The sequence below is a fragment of the Bactrocera tryoni genome, chromosome 5 (assembly GCF_016617805.1).
Source record: "Bactrocera tryoni isolate S06 chromosome 5, CSIRO_BtryS06_freeze2, whole genome shotgun sequence".
NCBI classification, from domain to species: Eukaryota; Metazoa; Arthropoda; class Insecta; order Diptera; family Tephritidae; genus Bactrocera; species Bactrocera tryoni.
In genome coordinates, this window is record NC_052503.1 from 26,828,071 (window position 1) to 26,846,442 (window position 18,372).

The following is an 18,372-nucleotide window of genomic DNA, read 5'->3' on the forward strand; positions in this document are numbered from 1 at the left end:
ATTCCGCATACATATGTATGTATGTACATATATTGGTCAATACCAGGTATATAGCGGTATGAAGTGAGTTAAGATGCAAATGTATTGGTAGCGAACATTTGTTTCTTATTTTTCCAGAAAAATGGTCAAGATGTGTAAAAAGTAATGGTCAATACATTAAATAAAAAAGTTTTACTCTTCCAATCAAAATGAGTATTTCATTAATAATGAAATTAAATCGAGTCTTTTTGCTAAGTATAAAGTGGTTTGAAGCTAAAAATTTCAAAAATTGGTTCAGATCATACCCTAGTCTTATATACATACATATGAATATGGTTAACGTCAATATTTTTGTTTTAATAACTGTTCATTATTTTTACATACGATGTTGACCTCAAATATTTATATGCAAATGTCAGATTGTTTATTTGAGTGTGATGCAAATCAAGTAAGTAAGTTTTTACCCACCAAAATAACTTTTATTTTAAAAATTTTATACAATTAAATGAAAATATTTTATTAATGAAAATAATTAAAACTACTCTTTCACTTGTTAAAGAAACAAATCGTTTACTTGAAATTTTTTTTATTATTCATGCAACCTTTTCGATTCAAAAAGTATCTATTATGACTTAGCCTATTGGTATTTGATAAAGAATTACTTCTTCGTCTATAAGGACTAATTTACACACAACAGAATCTTATTCTATTAAACTTGATTCAATTTCACCTTTTGCTGTTAAAAGTCAATAATTTCGTTTCTTTTTTTTATTTAATGGACTTTAATACAAAATGACGCCGTAAATATACTTAATTTTACGCCGCATTTTTTTTATAAATGTATATCTATGTACGTGGTATTTTTGATTGGATCCAATTTAAATAACATAAAATTTACATAATATACAATCAAAAAGTGTTAAATAAGAAAACAATGGAAAACTCTTTATTGGCGCAACAAGAAAAGCAGATGTGCTTAATGTAAATGGGCACCACATCCGCGGCTCTTTCTTTGCTTGACCATACGATTTCTTAACAAATAGTTTTGCTAGAGTCTAAACATTATCTTATTACTGCGTTTTTCATTTGCCACCAAAGCCACCCATTAGATTTCCTAAACCACCAAGACCACCAGCAGCACCCTGCTGTAACTGTCTCATCATATTCTGCAGCCCACCAACTCCGCCCATTTGTTGCAGCATACGCGGGTCAATCATTTTTGCCATTTGTTGATTCAATTTTGCCATTTGACTGGGATTTACATTCTTTGTCATGTCTCCTTGTTTGAAAAGGCCCTTAACGCCACCCATTTTTTTCACTACAGCGGCGAATTTCGTATAGTGTGAAATTAGATCGCGTACTTCTTTTTCGAGCACACCAGCACCTTGAGCTACACGCACGTAACGAGTGGGCTGTTTTGTGAACAATTTTACGCCATCACGATTATCCAGTTCACCATCGGACATACTATCCATCATGGTCATCATACGCTTTATTCTTGCCATTGACTCCTGTTCACCACCTTTTGTCATAAAGTCCTGAGAGAAGCCCGGAATCATGCCCATTATTTGAGAGAATGGACCCATTTTCATAATATTTTGAAATTGTTCGTACATATCGCGTATGGTAAATTGGCCATGCTTTATTTTTTCGAGTAGTTCATCGTTGCCGTCCAGATTCAGTTCATTCACCTTAAAAAAACATAAATTTATATATATTCAAGGGCGAATAAATCAAATAAATTTAAACTTATGCCTAAAAAGGTTTCTATTTCGATCAAATTGTATTGAATTGTTTTATAAAACGCCTAGTTCATTGTCCGAACTTTTACCTTATCAATCAGACCTTCGATATCACCCATACCAAGAAGTTTGCTTATAAAGGGTTTCGTCTTAAAAGGCTCCAAGTCGTCAATATGTTCTCCAGTACCAATAAAAATAATCGGAGAATTAGTTGATGCAACTGCAGATAGTGCGCCACCACCTTTTGCGTGACCGTCGAGTTTAGTAATGATAACTGAACCAATATTCACTTTTTCCTTGAACGCTTTAGCTTGAGCCTCACAAGCCTGACCAATTGTAGCATCCATTACGAATATTATATTGTCGGGAGAAACAACTCGAGACACAGCCAACATTTCTTCGAATAAAGATTCTTCTTGTTTGTGACGACCGGATGTATCCACTATAATGATTTCGAATCCTTCACGTTTAAACATATCCACACCCTCTTGTGCAATCATAACAGGATCTATTTCAGTATAACTACCATAAAACGGTATACGAGCTTTTGTTGCATTTTGTTTAATCTGATCATATGCACCTGCACGGAAGGTATCAGCGCATACAAGGCAAGATTTCCAATTTCGCTTTTGGTAGTGATAGGCTAGCTTAGTACATGTTGTAGTTTTACCCGAACCCTGTAGACCGACGAACATAATAACATTGGGGCGACCCTTTACTGGCTGATATGGCTTTACACCAGGATCCACCAATTTTATCAATTCCTTGAAGACAGCAGACTGTATCATACGTCGCTTGTTTAAGCCGCCAGCCATTTCGTCGAAATCAATGACCGCCCTTACATTCTCTCGCAGTTGCTTAACCAAACGAATATTCACATCAGCCTCAAGCAAAGCTGCACATATTTCTTTCAGCATTGAATTCAGAGCTTCCTCATTAATTACTGTGGCTTTACTCAACGACTGAATAGCCGAGGTAATTTTCCGACCCAAATCTGCCAAAACCATTTCTCTGCCGTTCTAGCCCGTGCGCTCTAGCAAATTTTTAAAGTTTTACAATTGTTTATAAATATTTATTTATTTTAAAAGACAATACAGGCTAGATGAGTTTATTATAACTTTTACTTTTTTGACACGTCGATGCGATGTGCATGTCAACTGTCAAAATCTCATTGTAGCATGTCACTTATGTGGACACTGTTTGGAATGTAGCTCTACAATTTTAATGCAACTATCAGCTTACAGATGACGCCCAAATGAAACAAAAGCAACTATGACCAGAGAACATACAAGCCGTTTGATTATATTCGCTTTGCATTGAAGTCCCTTAAATTTTAACATTATTAATATTATACTCGTACTTCATAATCTAAACATGTTTTATGTATATTAATTTGAAGAGATAATTATGTGTTAACGCAGCATTACAAATTTGACATTGTTAATGGAGTTGCCACACAAATTTTCATATACTCACTTAAATGTACACATACTGAATGTATTGTGTTAATATCTTAAATTCTTAATTCTAAATAAATGAGATCTTCATTTGAAGGTAAATTTCCTCATATAGTAAAAGATTACTAATCGCATGCTCTAATATAGATCTGCACATTATTTTTTTTTTAACAAGCTTGGCAGCCTGGTCCTTCTTCTTCTTACGCAGTCGCTATTGTTATCGGCGACGCTTTATTTTAGTTTTTTTCCCTGGTATACAACAATTTTTATATTTATATCGATTCTTTATTTAGCCGTATTTTTAAATAAAGTCTGGTGCTAATACATACCAAAAATGTCAGGTACAATTCTGGAGAATCTTAGCGGACGTAAATTAGCCATATTAGTTGCTATATTGCTGTTAAGTCAAGTCTCCTGCTTTCTCTTGGGTGGTCTACTGGCGCCACTACCAGCCGGCCATCAGGTAATTCTTGGTATGGTCTGTAAAGATACACCGCAGCGTCAAAATGATACTACATTTTGGCTGCATTTACGAGGTGAGGGAAAATGTGCATCCGTTTCACAAGAAGATATTGAACAACACGACACAAAGATGGCAAATGAGATAGTATATATCTTCCAAATGCCTTTGCCGCGTGGAGAAGAATTTGACTATTCCCGGTGGCAACAAAATTTAATTGGAGTTTTACAGGTAGATATTGCATACGATTCTGACATGTCACTGGTAGAGCCGCCTAAAGATCTTCAATTAACTATCGATACGCGTTTAGCTTATAGGTACGTACAAATCATGCGTCATGTTATCACATTTTATTCTAAATCTCGTATATAATTATAGAAACAAGGGTGATCGTAAAAGTGATTGGAAACTTTATGCACATTCGCTTGAAAAGCGTTACCTTGATTGCAGTTTGAAGACGGCGAGTCAAGAGGAATCTCTATTTTCTTGTGATATGGTACCTCTGTTTGAATTGGGCGATCTACATCACGATTTCTATTTGCTTAATTTACGTTTTCCCATTGACACCGATATGAAAATGAATCTCAATTTGGGTCATATGCACGATCTAACACTTACTGTAATTCATCAAAATGGTGGTTTCACAAAAGTGTGGTTATCTCTTAAAACTATCCTTTTTCCCTTTTTGGTGGCTATAATGGTTTGGTTTTGGCGGCGAGTACATATCCTACAACGTTCACCAGCTTTATTGGAATATATGCTGATATATCTCGGTGCTGCTTTAACATTTCTTAATTTTCCACTGGAATATCTATCTTTATTCATTGAGATGCCCTATATGCTGCTATTGAGTGATATTCGACAAGGCGTATTTTATGCAATGTTGCTTTCGTTCTGGCTTGTTTTTGCTGGAGAACACATGCTAATTCAGGAGTCGCCGTATAAATCAACAATACGTTCCCGCTATTGGAAACATTTATCAGCTGTTGTAGTTGGATGTTTGTCACTTTTCATATTTGATATATGCGAGCGTGGTGTACAGATGCGAAACCCATTCTATTCTATATGGACTACGCCTATGGGTGCCAGAGTGGCAATGAGTTTTATTATTTTGGCTGGAATATCGGCTGGCATTTACTTCCTTTTTCTATGCTATATGGTTTGGAAAGTTTTTAAAAATATCGGAGCAAAGCGCACATCATTGCCATCTATGTCTAATGCTCGCCGACTACACTATGAAGGTTAGTATTTTTACATGAAATTATAGCAAATATACATATTGAGAAGTTGTTAAAGGAAAAGATTATTGTTAGATCCGATAATAGCCTAGGTGGAGCTAATATTAACTACAAGTAGATTAATATTTTCTAACGAATTTGTAGGTCTTATATATCGGTTCAAATTTCTGATGCTTGCTACACTACTATGTGCTGGACTAACTGTTGCCGGATTCATTATGGGACAAGTTGCGGAAGGTCAATGGAAGTGGGACGAAGATATGGAAATACAATTAACATCTGCATTCTTGACTGGTGTCTATGGTATGTGGAACATCTACATATTCGCACTACTTATTCTGTATGCCCCAAGCCACAAACAATGGCCATCCAATAGCTCTGATGAAACAACACAATCAAATGAAAATATTGTTGCTGCAGCCGCAAATGAAGAAATTGAATTTAGCCATTTACCTTCTGATTCTAATCCCAGTGAAATTTCATCACTTACTTCATTTACTAGGAAAGTAGCGTTCGATTAAATATGTAGTTAAGCCATGAGTAGAATGCAACTGCAGTATCGTTTACAATAGACTGAAATTGGCAAAATATTGGCAATGCAAATTGATATAAGTTTGTATATACCACAATTGTACTTAAATACTATGAATTTTAATCAATCATACTCCATTATATACTATAAGTCAACTTAAAAATGTGAAAGCAATTAGAAAGTGAACACATATTTTTTTTTAATAACTTGCCATAAAAAATGTAAAACTAGCAAGCAAAAGAAGGTATATTCTATAAAATTTTCTTCTTATTAGTGTTAGAGGTACAAATGTACATTGTTATAAGAAAAAAGTTTCAACAGTATTATGTTTTATTACTATTAGCAGACTACATGATAAATTTGTATGCTGTCGTTTAGGGTTTTTACTATTAGTGTAGTGTATGCATGTAACTAAATTTTTTTTAAATTTATATACATACATATATATTGTGAATAAAATAAATGTCGAGCATTAGAAAAACAATAAAACGTTAATTTACCTTTCTTAGTTTGGGAAATGGTCATTGTTATAATCTAGTATTAAATATATAAATTATAGCAAATATTCACTCAAGTAACGGTACTTAATATAATAGAAAATACATATACCGTGCTGTTTTTATACGTATTATATAATTTTTAGTATATTTTTATTGACCAATTTTGATCGTAGTTTTCGAAATTAATTTACGATCTTAAACACATTTATGGGGAAACTTCAAAAGAATACAAGCTGGCAACTACACAATTTGACAGCAGTAGTCGAGTGTTATTAAAAATAGGCGAAGAAGAGAAAAAAACACAAAATACACAAAACAAAAAATTTTCCAATGTGTGAAAAAATATTGTTTATTTAAGAAAGCGTGTGAAATATTGAAAAAATTTACAACAAAAAATTAAGAACTAAATAATATTAATATTTAACTGTTATTAAATATATAGTTTAACGCCCGTTAAAGCAATATTTATATTAACAGAGCGCAAAGCTCAAATTACACACACACATAAGCAATGGCCGCGAATGATTCCGGCGTAGAGACGAGCAATGATAGCAACGATGGAGTCAGTAATGTTAGTGTTAATATTGGAGTCGGATTATCAGTAGGTATTGGAAGTGGCATAACAAAAATCATAGATATTACACCGCCACCGGCCATAATGCCGCCCACTCCAACGTCCTCACCCAACACGCATGAGTGGCCAAATTTCAGTCCGAATGCATTCCAACTGAATCGCGGCGAACATTTTGCGCTACCACACTTGCCGCCATTACCCCTCAATTCTGATTATTTACTCCATCCGAGTAACCTGCCGTCAGGAAGTCATCTGTCTCAATTTAAGATGCGCCTCCGCACGCGTAGCAAGCAACGCTTACGTTCAAACTATAACAATATTTTGGCTGAGTCAAATGGTCGCAAATTGCGCACCGCCGCTACCACCTGCAATATCGAATTGTTAACACGCGTCTTAGAATCTGGAGCGGATCCTAATGCGGCTGATGAATATAAGCGGAGTCCACTGCATTTGGCCGCTTGTCGAGGTTACATACAAATCGTCCAACAGTTGCTGAAGTTCGGCGCCAATCCTAATGTTGTGGATTCGCTTGGCAATACTCCACTTCATCTTGCCGTAATTTCAGCCAGCTCTAATAATTTTAATGTTGTGGTACGCGTACTTCTACAAGGTGGAGCAAGTGTACATATGTATGATCGCAGTGGTAAAACTCCTCTTGAATTGGCCGAGGCCAAATTACGTCTATTGCGCACACGCTACGACCGTCCCACTCCCGAGTCAGCGAAAATTTTAGAAGATATGTGCATGCTGACAACGCTTATTTTACGCTATATGGTAAAACAACAACGTGAGCTAGAAGATCTATCTGCGCTTGAACAACGTCTGCAGAACTTGAGTACCAGTGACGACCAGGATCAGGTTGTTTCTCAGACAGCGGATGAATTACTGGCAAGTGTCGAACGTTTATCAATCAATAAATAAATACAATTCAACAAGTGATGATGGCTCAATAAAAAACAGCAAAATCCCATTATTTAAGTTTGTAATGCATTTAATAATCAGAAAATGCGGCAAGCAAATGAGTACAATAAGTTATTTATCAAGAAATTTAAGCAATTCGATATAAAAACGTTTTGGATTGCCTGTTCTGTGTGATTTAATAATATTTTATATGGGTCCATACGACTAGGAGCTTTAAAGACCCTTAATAGTTTTTTTCACGTGATTTTTTTTTTGCATACATATATATTTTATACATTTGATATGTGCATATATGTGTGTTTACGCCCTATTAGTATTGAATTTCACTACGTTTAAAGTCGACGCAACGCAGTCCAATTTTCAACACTTCAGTCCTGATTGTGCACATCCTTGGATATATTTGCGTAGGCTTTAATTTTTATGATATGTTATATTTTTTGCTTTTTTTAATTTCAGATCCCATAAGTCAACATATTTTAAATAATTTACGAATAATGACTTTAGTTTTAATCGATGGCAAAACCGATACAAAATAATGAATAACGAGCAAAGCAAAAATAATAACAATATAAAACAAATCACGTTACAATGGTATTCGAAATTTTTAAGTTTAAATTTAAGCTAAATTTATGATATATGCATATACATAAACATAGATATTTATGTATGTATATTCATACAAATTATAATGTAAATGAAAAATATAGGAGATATAATTACAAAATATCCATCATAAATATACCTAGAAATCAATCAGAACAGAATTCAACAAATATATAATATGCATTCAGAATACATATATGTATGTATGTTTATATATGCGAAATGTGAACTAAAAACCTACGTATAGTAGAGAAACTACCACACCGAAACGATAAATAACTTTGCTGATAAAATAACTAAACTGTATGTATTTTCAATTTAATGAGTGTGAAAATAAAGGCATTTGCCATTCAAACAAAAGATTAAAAAATCGCATTTTTCTTGAAAATTTTTTTGTTAAAATTTTGACACTTTACTAATGGCAGAATTAAAATTGTATATTAAATTTAGAGGCATATATACTAAATTGCTTCTAAATATAAAAATAAGTGCAGATTTTTATTGGCTAATTCGCTGCCATTTGTTAACCGAGGGTATTTGACGACTTTCAGAAATAATAATAATTTTTAAGAACTTGGTAGCTCTACGTAACATATGTTTTGGTTTTTTAAATGTTTATGTTTTAATATAAACAAATATCAAAAAAGAGGTTTTCTTATATTTTGTTAAATATATTAATTACATTATCAAAGACGTAAACAAAAACAAAACATTTAATTATTTTGCTATAGCATCAATATTTTATTTTACCGTTAAAAAAACGTCTGATCAACTTAAAAACGGCCATTACTATAAACAAAATTAGATAACATTTCGGATATGCGAAAGAAATACAAATCAGCATGAATGCGAAAATATTATAAATATTTCATCGTAAACAAACGTTGTGGTGTAAACACCAAATAGTTGTGGTACACGTATTTCGAAGGTTCGCGCAACAAAAAATATCGAAAATTTATTCACAATATAGACATAGTAAATTAATATAATTAAAGTATTTGTGTATTCATAGTACAACTTATGCATATGATAATATAGTATATCTTATTACAATACTAAATAATTTTCTACTCGTACTGAAAATGCGGTGCATACACATCTACCCAAATACTCATCGGGGTATTTTAATGCTTTCATTTTAGAAAATCTATATGAAACAGTTTAGCCCAGAAATCTTTGATGACAAACATTTTTCGTTCAAATTTTAATTTATCAAAATTTCTAAAAAAGAATGTCATATTCCCCTTTCCAATCAACAGAAACTGGCAATTGGACGGTGAGTATAATAAATGAAATGAAAAACAAAGGAAATAACTTCTTAAATGATTTACTTAGGACTTACCTCTGCATTGTGTACTTTATGAATGGTTAACAAAAAACATGAATTTGCCTAACGACTACGGTACGATCATTGCCTACATTGGATTATTCCTTATAACATGGTATACAATAATATGGGCAGTTCGCTTAGTAATGGCGGTTATTTGGCCATTATTTATTATAGCTTCTGCAATTGTAAGTTTATAATATTAAATTTTATAAACATTTTCATCCAATTATTGTTTTCTTTGGAAGGTTGTATTTCGAATATTACAGTTCTATGATCCCGAAGAAATCACTACAATTATGATGAAATCGTTCAGTATTATTGCAGATACATTGGTGAGTATCCACAAACTGTATTTAAATTTAATGACTCCTTAAACAATTGTATTATTTTATATTTTAGGTAATGGTTTTAGCTAAACTTCTAGAATTTGCATTTGATATATTCGATTAAATGGAATCATACTTCAAAGCAGTAGACATAAAATGAAGCGAAAAATCCCACAATATAGCAAGATCAAAGTTGCTGTGAAAGAAAATTATTAAAAATAATGAATAATAAAAAAGTCAGAGAAACTATAAAAATTGTATATCAAACGAAAAATTGGAAATTTTGAACAAACATATTTTTTTGGTTTTACAAAAAGCAAAATGGCCGTAGCTGTGCGCTTAGTTGAGGTTCTGACCTTAATTACACTGCTAGGAATGCTGACGGGAATATCAATTGTGATCGTGATTCTGCAACGCGTAATCGTGATTACTTTATATTTGCTCGGTGTATGTATTTCCTTATCATTGCAATTACTGAATTGTGTTAACAATATTTTATATTTTCAGCCCATAACAGCAACAGTGGGCGGTATACTATATGCTTCAGAAAAAATACTTGTCGGAGCATTAATGAGTATATTGAATTTAACTACAGCACTTAGTACCTCAACTTGAACCTACAACGTATTTAAAATTCTTGGTTGTTCAAAAGGGGACTTTAATCATGTACTTTGAAGATAAAAAAAATTGTAAAATTTATGTAATGTCACGAATAACTATGTTTACTTTATTTATTTTTGCGTACTTTTATTAGTGTTAAAATTTTTTAGTTCTCAAATACACAGTAGTAAAACCTATTGATATTTTAACTCTTTTTGTTTAAGAGACATTTTATTTTAGGCAAAAAAAATCTTCCCCTTGCCGCCAAAAAAATTTCGTAGATTTTGCAGATACATGTTTTTATATATGCTATGTTGGCTTTCTCTATTCCGGATTAAAAAAGGTTGGCAGCCCTATTTAACTAATTTCGATTGTGTTTGCCTCCATATTCATATCATAATCAATTACAGCTGTTTATATCCAATTAGAAAAGATGTTGATCTGGGGGAAAATATTTTCTTACGTGTTATTTATATTTGGCAGATTATTGTTTATTTCAATCGTAACTGCATCGCCTATTGAATGTCCAGGAGAAGCTGTTAATGAAATACGTCAACAAGCTGAACAATATGAGTTATCATTTCTTTTTTATCATGTATCGTGGAGCGATGATAGTCGAATAGCCCGAAAGGTATACGAACACATTGCACATTATTACCGGGAAAACATTTTTTTCGCTACCATCGATTGTTATCACCTTGCATGCAACTGCAGTAAAACGCACACGTCTGCGCTTGGCTCAGGAGCTCCAAACAAATGGCCAACTTTATTAGTACAATACGGTCAACGAATTCGTTTACAATATAACGGGGATTGGAGTTCAACAGCTCTTCATATCTTTATTGACAACCTGTTTCTACCTGTGGAAAGATTACATTCAAGGAGTGAATTAAAAGAAATGAGAATGGAAAGAGATGCTGTAGTATTGGGAGTTTTTCCTGATCTCTTCCAACCTGAGTTTCGGAAGTTTGTAAGTGCAGGCGTCAAATGGCTAGAAATTGATCCAGAGTCAAATTTTCGATTTGCCACAACATTTGGAACACCAATGGATATTATTATTGACAAAGTGAATAATAACAACCAAACACAATCACAAATTTTACTCATCACTAATAAAGATATAGAGCTGTTACCAAAAGATTGGAACGTTAGCAATATCGTTTCGTGGTTAAAATCTAAGGTGTTGCTGTCAGTTAATTCTTTGTACGGTTATAACTCACCAAAAAATATTGCAAGTCAGTTACGCTTGTCGCCCGTATTGGCTGTAATTGCGAACGACTATTTCTACGAATATATGTTTAACTTAACAAATCCTGAAATTTCCATTAAAGACGAATGTTCTCTAAACTATTTGCAACATGATCTGCTTGTTTTTGAAGAGCTTAATTATTTAAGATATGCGATGGACAAAATTAAAACATCAAACCCACGCACATGTGTAGCTAAAGAATATGTTAACCTATGGAATTTACGATATTACTACGGCTTAAACGCTCACCTTAAGCGATTGATGTGCCAATTGAGTGATAACTGTGACAATGAAAATGGATTGGAATTCAATATTAAGCAACTTACAAAATGTTTACGAAGCAAAAAATTTAATTCGCCCAAAAGAAAAATAGCAGCCGCAAAATATTTAAAAAAATTTGTCGAAGCAAATTTGGTCGATTTCAGGTCGAACCAAAATCAATCATTATCTGTTGTTATTTTGGATGAAGTTAAGCACATGGATTTTTTTCAAACTTTGGGAATTAAGGAGACGAATGTAAAGAGCTTAGTAACAATGATAATAGCTGATCGCTTGAAAGAAAGTATTTTTTTGTCGCAAGATTTATTTGAATACGACAAGTTGGAAAACTTTGTACGGGGTTATTATAATAATAGCCTTACAGCGTATAAAACAAGTAGTTACTTTAAAATAAAAACAGAAATACCTCAAAACAAGGTTTTTATTGAAAACGTTAACAGTGAAATATTCATGAAAAAAATAGAGCAGTCCAATTTAACCACAATTTTACTGCTTTATTCGCCGTTATGTACATTCTCAGCACTTGTATCACAGGCACTTATACAATTATTAGCTCGTCTTGACGATTCGTCAGGCATTCAAATCGTACGTATAAATACATCGTTAGATGAGTTAAGTTGGGAGTTTAAAATTGATAAAACGCCCACCTTGATTGTGTTTCCCCGTGGACGTGCAACGGATTCTCGAGTATTTCCAATGCATTTAAAGGTGGATGTGCGAAATATATTTGGCTTTGTATTGGCTCAAATGGAACCCTTGGATCAATTGAAAGCTTTACTCAGCTATTGCAAACGCCAAAAACTACACTCACTTCAAATGAGAAAATGTTTGGAATACATAAAAACTATAGTTGAATATCAAAAATTCGACAATATAGGTAAACAGAAAATGGATGTAGAACAATTTGTTGAATGGAGCGATGTAAACTGGCAATTAAAAACTATATTCCCTCTATATTAAACATAAATTTTTTTATTTGATCTCAGGTCTGTAGAAGAAGTAGAATATATATTCATAAACTTACATTTCACACACATGAATATATGGATGTATATTTTTTTGACTTTGTATTAAACACAACTTATTTTTGAATTATTTACTCACAAAATTTACAATTTTTTACTAATTATGTCCCTGTTAATCATTCAGTATAACTGAGATCATTCGAAAACTCGCTTAAAACCTTTAAGATAATAATTAGCATTATGATCTAAACGCTCTTTTTTGTTAACCGGACAAAGTGGTATTTGACAATGAACTACTCGGCGTAATATTCACACTACTGCAAACAAAACAAAAATGACTTGATTTGTAAATTTTCGCAAATAATTTCATAAACACATCCATACTTTCCGGAATTAATCCATCCTTCCGTTCACATCGATAACGAATAAATGTAGTACAAACTACAAAAACAATAGCATCTATTATTGACAGTGAGAACACTTGGTAAACAATACAGCTGTGAAATTCAAAGTCTGTTTTTTTTTTTATAAATCTCGTTGTACAAAATAAAATTTAATTGTTAAGAGTTCGTTTTAGTAAGAAAAAGTTGTAAACATATATGAAATACAATTTTAATGACATGGCCGCTCACTATAAAAGTACTTCCGACAAACTAAATGTTATTGACAGAAAAACCTTCGAAAATATAAAGCAGAACCAAGGTACTGAAAACGATGATCCCTTCTGTAAATTAAAAAATGCCAAATTTCGGAAAAAAAGCGCTGTGAAATGTGGTGGAGGTACAACCTTTAATTTACTCCATTTTCTTATTAAAACTTCTAAGGAAAGAAAAAAGGAAACAAAGTTAAAATACCGAACTGTTTGCAAATTTGGAAATCGTACGCATAAAACCGGGAAGCAACGAGGAAAGACTAGAGAAGGTGGTAAAAGAAAAAAGTATACCAAGTTGAAAAAAGCTATATTGAACTACAGGCAGCAGAAAATACACAATCAACAAAAACCTCAGTTAAAACCAGAATTACTACAGGAAACTGTGCATCTAATTGAATCTCTTTCTATTGATTCCAAAGAAATAGAAAAAGAGCCAGTTAGTAACGAATTGAAGCCTACACAAGAATATGTTAAAACCGCTCACTCGAGACGATTCAGAAGGTATAAATATATACTACAAACTTACCAATATTCATACTTTAAAATTAAAAAAATATTAATAAATTCTTGAACATTTAAAAATTATTTGCATTTCTTCTGCCACCTCAAGAATTGTTAAAGTAAGGGCTTTTCAAATGAAAGCTTCACATATATTTACTATCAACAAATAATTTATATTTTTAGTTATTGCGACAATTGCACAACTCTTCTATTGAAAAAACTTACTGAGCAACTACTCCGCGAACTTGATCGCTTTCAAAAACGTGCCGTCGCTCAAAATGCAATAAAGGCTCATGCTCATCGACGTTTCGTAGTAGGATTTCGTGAAGCCAATAACTTTTTACTTGTAAACAAAGTAAAATTGATAATCATTGCACCAGACTGTGAAAAATGTGATGGCGAAGGTTGAAACAATGCAAATATTGCCTATAATTTGTTCAAATAAATTTATTTTATTTCTATTATAGACGGACTGGATGCGAAGATTTGCAATATTAAGAAGCAGTGCCAACAGCAGAATATTCCATATCTCTTCTCACTAAGGCGTCGTGAATTGGCATATACATTGTTTAAGAAAGCCCCGGTTGGCTGTGTCGCGGTGCTTGATTTCGATGGAGCACGTGATATATTTCTAAAGTTGTTACAAGAGTTAGAAATAGCAAGAAAATCTTATGAAGATCTTGCAATTGTACGATCTGCTGAAATAAAATAAACAAATCTAAAAACTTGGGACTAAATAAGTACTTTTGCAATCAATTTCCTATATTTAATTCCATAATAACTTTTTAGTTTGATTAATTTTTTTCCAACTGCTTTTAATCAAACGTTCACTACATTGTGAAATTTCAACAATTTTACATCCTATTAACTTTCAGACAATAACTTTCATTTTTTTTAGAAAATAGAACAACTACACAATCTTCCGATGTATTTACGAAACATGGGATAAACAAACCAAAGTAATTAGTATTTGATTTGAAATATAATATAATATTAATGCTGAATTTTGGGTATAAGTTATTCATGAAAAGATATTTAACATATAAAATATTAATATTTGGACATTCCGCGAAGGTATTTTCAGTTAGTTCCGTTTACGACGCTCCTCACGTTTACGTTCCTCCTGTAAAAAAAAATAAATTATTGACTTACAAATATATATATTTTCTTAAAAAAAAAAAATAATTAAATAGTTTGAATACCGTAGGGTGATGTGATTAACTTTTGAAACAAATTTCTCATCATTGGATTTGCATATTACGTTTAGTTAGGAAACTTCAGTAACTAGCACGGCAATCAGAAATTTATGAGAGCAAATGATGCTTAAGCTGCAATATTTTTATTTTTTATAATTAGAAAATATTTTTCATAACCGAAATTTTGTACACGCAAATGAACTTTGATTACATCTGCTACTACAGTTAAAGATCAATCTAATTTGTGTAGTTAATATTCGAACACAGACGGAAATTAACAATTTAAAAATGTAAAAGAGCCAAACCCTATATAAGCATAAAATTTTAAGTAACAACAAACACCCGCAGATTCTACAAACACTTTCAACATTTGTGTAAATGTTTTACCTTTTGCGTTAGAATTATTAATAAACGTCTAAACATGCTTAAAACATCAAAGAACAAATCTAATGCATGTTGAACAACATCTCGATTTCCAGCCCGGCATTTTTCCACTATGTTTTGTGTATCGAAGACCACAAAGGCAGCCATTACAAATACGCCGACATAAAGTTGCGCCTGTAATTAAAAACAAAGTGATTTACAAAATTAATTTCAAAAAGTGTAATAAACTTAACTATTTTACTTACCAATTGTACAAAATATGATTGGAAAAACATATTGAAGAGGCTTAATATTGCCATAGTATTGATTACACTGACCAGCAATCCACCCAGGAAAAGATACTTTCCTCGTTCCGCTAGCAAAGCACCCAATGAAAGTGAAACGAAGGTTACCACAGTGCCTGTTAGCGCGGTTATTATTATCGATGGATTGATACTTATTATATATTGCATCAACGGTCCCAAAGTCTGTCCTGAACAAAAACCGAATGCCATCAACATGCTAAAGCGTGTATAGTAGTTTTTTCCATCATCTCTATAAAAATGTAGACCCAACACAAGCCCCAAGGAGGCCAGTGCTGCTATCAAACCAAGATTTATAACACCCCATAACTGTAACATCGCTCCTACCGCAGTACTAGCCGTTGCGGCTCCAAGTACCATGTACACTTTGGCCAAATGAGTACGCACATACGGTTCACTGTAATAAAATATGGTTTCATTCCTTTAATATGGGTTGAGGGATAAATATACATCTGCGATTCTTAATACTTATTTATTATGCATGTAGACATATATGTAAATGAAAATGACGTGGTCCTATGCAGATATTACAACCAACTCATATGTATAAATGGATATATGTGTATTCTGTTTAAATTACATATATATATTATCAAAAAATCAAATTCTTTAAAAATTTGGTGAATACAAAAAGTGGCCATTTCATAAAAACGCAAAACCTAAATTTATCAGTACATGTACTTATGTACACATTATATATAAATTCACCTGTACTTCGACCTAAGCAGAACAAACGAGTATATGATTTTGATAACACCAGATTTTACAGATACTCACTATTTATCACCCAATCCATTGATGAAACCCTGGACTCTGTCCTGGAAATTTGCATATGTTGCAGTCGAAGACGCCATTTCAAGGCAAAGTGGCGTAACGTATTGCGAAATTTCTGTTGAGGATACGTGGGGTTTACCTCCGTGGAATTATTGTTGTTATTATAACTATAAATTTATTATTTTTTAGGTTTTGATTCTTTTCAATTATTTTGACAAAAAACTCTCTTTATATCTTGCTTTAATAAATTTTCAGTTTCAAAGTAATCACAAGTTTTCTCTAATGTATTACGACTCGTTACTTCTAGACGTTTTCGCGTTTCTTGTCAATAAATTTCTAATCATCTCCGAAACTCTTTACTTGCTTTTTATTGCAATCGCTTTGTACATTTTTCACCACAGGTTGGTGATGCCAGGCTCTTTGAAAATATTTTTATTTACACACGAATGAAATGTTTGCGTTAAGTATTATCCCATTAGAAGATATCAGATATTGTCAATTTATCTTATTTTATTTAAACAATATAATGTATAAAACAATACGCAATCGATGGAAATTAAAATTCGGTTTCTACAGCAGAAAGAAAACTTAATATACCTACATATGTCCTATGCAGCTACCCTGACGGTAAATGATGATATCTACCAAACCGTTAATATTCGTCTTTCTTCGTTTTAGTCTATTAAATTTATATAATAAATACGTTGAGAATAGAAGAAAACACCAAAATAATAGTAATATATACAAAGTAAAACAAAATTAGAATATGATTGCGTTTATGTTTTACTTACTCTTCTGATTGTTCTGTTACTTGTACGTACATACATACATAATGCGTTTTCCCTACATAACATACGCATTATTGTTGTGCGATTTAATTTATTTCTGTTTTAAGTAAAATATACAATTTTATTTCAAAAAAACTGTACAAAGGATATATTGTAGCTTCAGAGCACACAAAATTATATTTAGAAGAAGGATTTACAATTATTTTATTTCAATTGTAAAATGAAAATTGTGACTCCCTGAATATTTTTATTTAAACAATTTTGGTAGTGTTTAAAGAATGTGGCCGACTTAAGACATTCGAAGGACTTTCATGTACAGTTTTAAGCCACTTTACAGAAGTTTATTGAACAACTTGTTTAGAATAAATACATAAAACAGTGTATTTAAAAACCACCCTATTTATGTATATATTACGTACGTCTGAATATGATTTATATTAAAAGACAAGGCACACGAGCATTGGTGGCCTAGCTCCAATGAGCTTAGTATTAATGAAAATGTCATTAATATATTCCTTAATTAACTATTTGTAAATATGTTGACACTTATAAAATAACTGCTATGCTATTATTAATAAATCTAATATTCGTAAAGTTGAAACAAAATAATAAAGAAAAATCTCTTTAACATCCTTCTTGTAAAAATAAAGTGCTTGAAATCTGCGTACGGTAAGTCTCATTAGGATTAATTTTAATATTTTCCATTTACATAATATTTGTATTTTGCATCAACTATTTTTAAATATGCTTTTCCTCTCCAACAAGAAATCGGTTTACACTTACCAGCGATTGCTCCACTTTTCCTGGCGGAAAAATTCATCTTTAACTTTTCTTTATTTTATTAATTAAATAAAATAATTTGCATCTATAAACAACGAACCTGACTGAAATTATTAACTTACTGACTTAGTGGATGGCTTTTTAGAGCACGAGCGTGATTTCTTGTTAGAGAGTGCACATACATACTAATTTACCACAAAGTTTTCACTGTTCATAACAATAGTTGATGGTTTATATAAT

At 32.2% G+C, this 18,372-nt stretch overlaps 8 protein-coding genes across 9 annotated transcripts; 6 read left to right on the plus strand and 2 right to left on the minus strand.

Moving 5' to 3' along the window:
- Nucleotides 1-523: 523 nt before the first annotated feature.
- On the minus strand, nt 524-2,868 carry LOC120777853 (signal recognition particle 54 kDa protein). The gene is made up of 2 exons (XM_040109395.1): nt 1,811-2,868; nt 524-1,670 (listed from the first exon to the last, which is right to left on the minus strand). The coding sequence occupies exons 1-2, from the start codon at nt 2,726-2,728 to the stop codon at nt 1,062-1,064; spliced, it is 1,527 nt and encodes a 508-aa protein (XP_039965329.1). The 5' UTR covers nt 2,729-2,868; the 3' UTR covers nt 524-1,061.
- Nucleotides 2,869-3,410: 542 nt separating this feature from the next.
- Nucleotides 3,411-5,527, plus strand: LOC120778242 (protein wntless). The gene is made up of 3 exons (XM_040110003.1): nt 3,411-3,955; nt 4,017-4,879; nt 5,021-5,527. Exons 1-3 carry the CDS (start codon nt 3,513-3,515, stop codon nt 5,395-5,397), a joined length of 1,683 nt encoding a protein of 560 aa, XP_039965937.1. The 5' UTR covers nt 3,411-3,512; the 3' UTR covers nt 5,398-5,527.
- Nucleotides 5,528-6,343: 816 nt separating this feature from the next.
- LOC120777537 (ankyrin repeat domain-containing protein 54) lies at nt 6,344-7,455 on the plus strand. The gene has a single exon (XM_040108925.1). It carries the CDS (start codon nt 6,420-6,422, stop codon nt 7,401-7,403), a length of 984 nt encoding a protein of 327 aa, XP_039964859.1. The 5' UTR covers nt 6,344-6,419; the 3' UTR covers nt 7,404-7,455.
- Nucleotides 7,456-8,764: 1,309 nt separating this feature from the next.
- On the plus strand, nt 8,765-9,828 carry LOC120777539. The gene is made up of 5 exons (XM_040108927.1): nt 8,765-8,934; nt 9,149-9,282; nt 9,342-9,521; nt 9,582-9,668; nt 9,736-9,828. The coding sequence occupies exons 2-5, from the start codon at nt 9,238-9,240 to the stop codon at nt 9,784-9,786; spliced, it is 363 nt and encodes a 120-aa protein (XP_039964861.1). The 5' UTR covers nt 8,765-8,934; nt 9,149-9,237; the 3' UTR covers nt 9,787-9,828.
- Nucleotides 9,829-9,937: 109 nt separating this feature from the next.
- On the plus strand, nt 9,938-10,459 carry LOC120777540. The gene is made up of 2 exons (XM_040108928.1): nt 9,938-10,109; nt 10,170-10,459. The coding sequence occupies exons 1-2, from the start codon at nt 9,984-9,986 to the stop codon at nt 10,275-10,277; spliced, it is 234 nt and encodes a 77-aa protein (XP_039964862.1). The 5' UTR covers nt 9,938-9,983; the 3' UTR covers nt 10,278-10,459.
- A 204-nt stretch (nt 10,460-10,663) lies between these two features.
- Nucleotides 10,664-12,751, plus strand: LOC120777534. Its single transcript, XM_040108916.1, has one exon. The coding sequence runs from the start codon at nt 10,696-10,698 to the stop codon at nt 12,748-12,750; it is 2,055 nt and encodes a 684-aa protein (XP_039964850.1). The 5' UTR covers nt 10,664-10,695; the 3' UTR covers nt 12,751.
- Nucleotides 12,752-12,762: 11 nt separating this feature from the next.
- LOC120777536 (selenocysteine insertion sequence-binding protein 2-like) lies at nt 12,763-14,648 on the plus strand. 2 transcript variants are annotated; one of them, XM_040108924.1, is made up of 4 exons: nt 13,787-13,908; nt 14,018-14,027; nt 14,092-14,312; nt 14,376-14,648. In XM_040108924.1, the coding sequence occupies exons 1-4, from the start codon at nt 13,875-13,877 to the stop codon at nt 14,618-14,620; spliced, it is 510 nt and encodes a 169-aa protein (XP_039964858.1). In that variant the 5' UTR covers nt 13,787-13,874; the 3' UTR covers nt 14,621-14,648. The 2 variants fall into 2 exon arrangements, with proteins under 2 accessions (XP_039964857.1, XP_039964858.1); XM_040108923.1 differs by lacking the exon at nt 14,018-14,027 and having other exon boundaries at nt 12,763-13,908.
- Nucleotides 14,649-14,868: 220 nt separating this feature from the next.
- LOC120777538 (bax inhibitor 1) lies at nt 14,869-16,905 on the minus strand. The gene is made up of 4 exons (XM_040108926.1): nt 16,568-16,905; nt 15,734-16,187; nt 15,492-15,662; nt 14,869-15,031 (listed from the first exon to the last, which is right to left on the minus strand). The coding sequence occupies exons 1-4, from the start codon at nt 16,642-16,644 to the stop codon at nt 14,993-14,995; spliced, it is 741 nt and encodes a 246-aa protein (XP_039964860.1). The 5' UTR covers nt 16,645-16,905; the 3' UTR covers nt 14,869-14,992.
- Between the last annotated feature and the right edge of the window lie 1,467 nt (nt 16,906-18,372).

What these genes read in the sequence shown, in the direction of transcription:
- LOC120777853 (XM_040109395.1), bottom strand. Translation starts at nt 2,728, where the DNA reads ATGGTTTTGGCAGATTTGGGTCGGAAAATTACCTCGGCTATTCAGTCG. An exon ending in TCGAAGGTCTGATTGATAAG is followed by an intron (nt 1,671 to 1,810) that starts GTAAAAGTTCGG and finishes TGTTTTTTTAAG; the next exon opens with GTGAATGAACTGAATCTGGA.
- LOC120778242 (XM_040110003.1), top strand. Translation starts at nt 3,513, where the DNA reads ATGTCAGGTACAATTCTGGAGAATCTTAGCGGACGTAAATTAGCCATA. An exon ending in GATACGCGTTTAGCTTATAG is followed by an intron (nt 3,956 to 4,016) that starts GTACGTACAAAT and finishes ATATAATTATAG; the next exon opens with AAACAAGGGTGATCGTAAAA. An exon ending in TCGCCGACTACACTATGAAG is followed by an intron (nt 4,880 to 5,020) that starts GTTAGTATTTTT and finishes ACGAATTTGTAG; the next exon opens with GTCTTATATATCGGTTCAAA.
- LOC120777537 (XM_040108925.1), top strand. Translation starts at nt 6,420, where the DNA reads ATGGCCGCGAATGATTCCGGCGTAGAGACGAGCAATGATAGCAACGAT.
- LOC120777539 (XM_040108927.1), top strand. Translation starts at nt 9,238, where the DNA reads ATGTCATATTCCCCTTTCCAATCAACAGAAACTGGCAATTGGACG. An exon ending in CAGAAACTGGCAATTGGACG is followed by an intron (nt 9,283 to 9,341) that starts GTGAGTATAATA and finishes TGATTTACTTAG; the next exon opens with GACTTACCTCTGCATTGTGT. An exon ending in TTATTATAGCTTCTGCAATT is followed by an intron (nt 9,522 to 9,581) that starts GTAAGTTTATAA and finishes TTTCTTTGGAAG; the next exon opens with GTTGTATTTCGAATATTACA.
- LOC120777540 (XM_040108928.1), top strand. Translation starts at nt 9,984, where the DNA reads ATGGCCGTAGCTGTGCGCTTAGTTGAGGTTCTGACCTTAATTACACTG. An exon ending in TTACTTTATATTTGCTCGGT is followed by an intron (nt 10,110 to 10,169) that starts GTATGTATTTCC and finishes TTATATTTTCAG; the next exon opens with CCCATAACAGCAACAGTGGG.
- LOC120777534 (XM_040108916.1), top strand. Translation starts at nt 10,696, where the DNA reads ATGTTGATCTGGGGGAAAATATTTTCTTACGTGTTATTTATATTTGGC.
- LOC120777536 (XM_040108923.1), top strand. Translation starts at nt 13,355, where the DNA reads ATGAAATACAATTTTAATGACATGGCCGCTCACTATAAAAGTACTTCC. An exon ending in CACTCGAGACGATTCAGAAG is followed by an intron (nt 13,909 to 14,091) that starts GTATAAATATAT and finishes TTATATTTTTAG; the next exon opens with TTATTGCGACAATTGCACAA. An exon ending in TGAAAAATGTGATGGCGAAG is followed by an intron (nt 14,313 to 14,375) that starts GTTGAAACAATG and finishes TTTCTATTATAG; the next exon opens with ACGGACTGGATGCGAAGATT.
- LOC120777538 (XM_040108926.1), bottom strand. Translation starts at nt 16,644, where the DNA reads ATGGCGTCTTCGACTGCAACATATGCAAATTTCCAGGACAGAGTCCAG. An exon ending in AATCATATTTTGTACAATTG is followed by an intron (nt 15,663 to 15,733) that starts GTAAGTAAAATA and finishes TTTTAATTACAG; the next exon opens with GCGCAACTTTATGTCGGCGT. An exon ending in TAATAATTCTAACGCAAAAG is followed by an intron (nt 15,032 to 15,491) that starts GTAAAACATTTA and finishes TTTTTTTTACAG; the next exon opens with GAGGAACGTAAACGTGAGGA.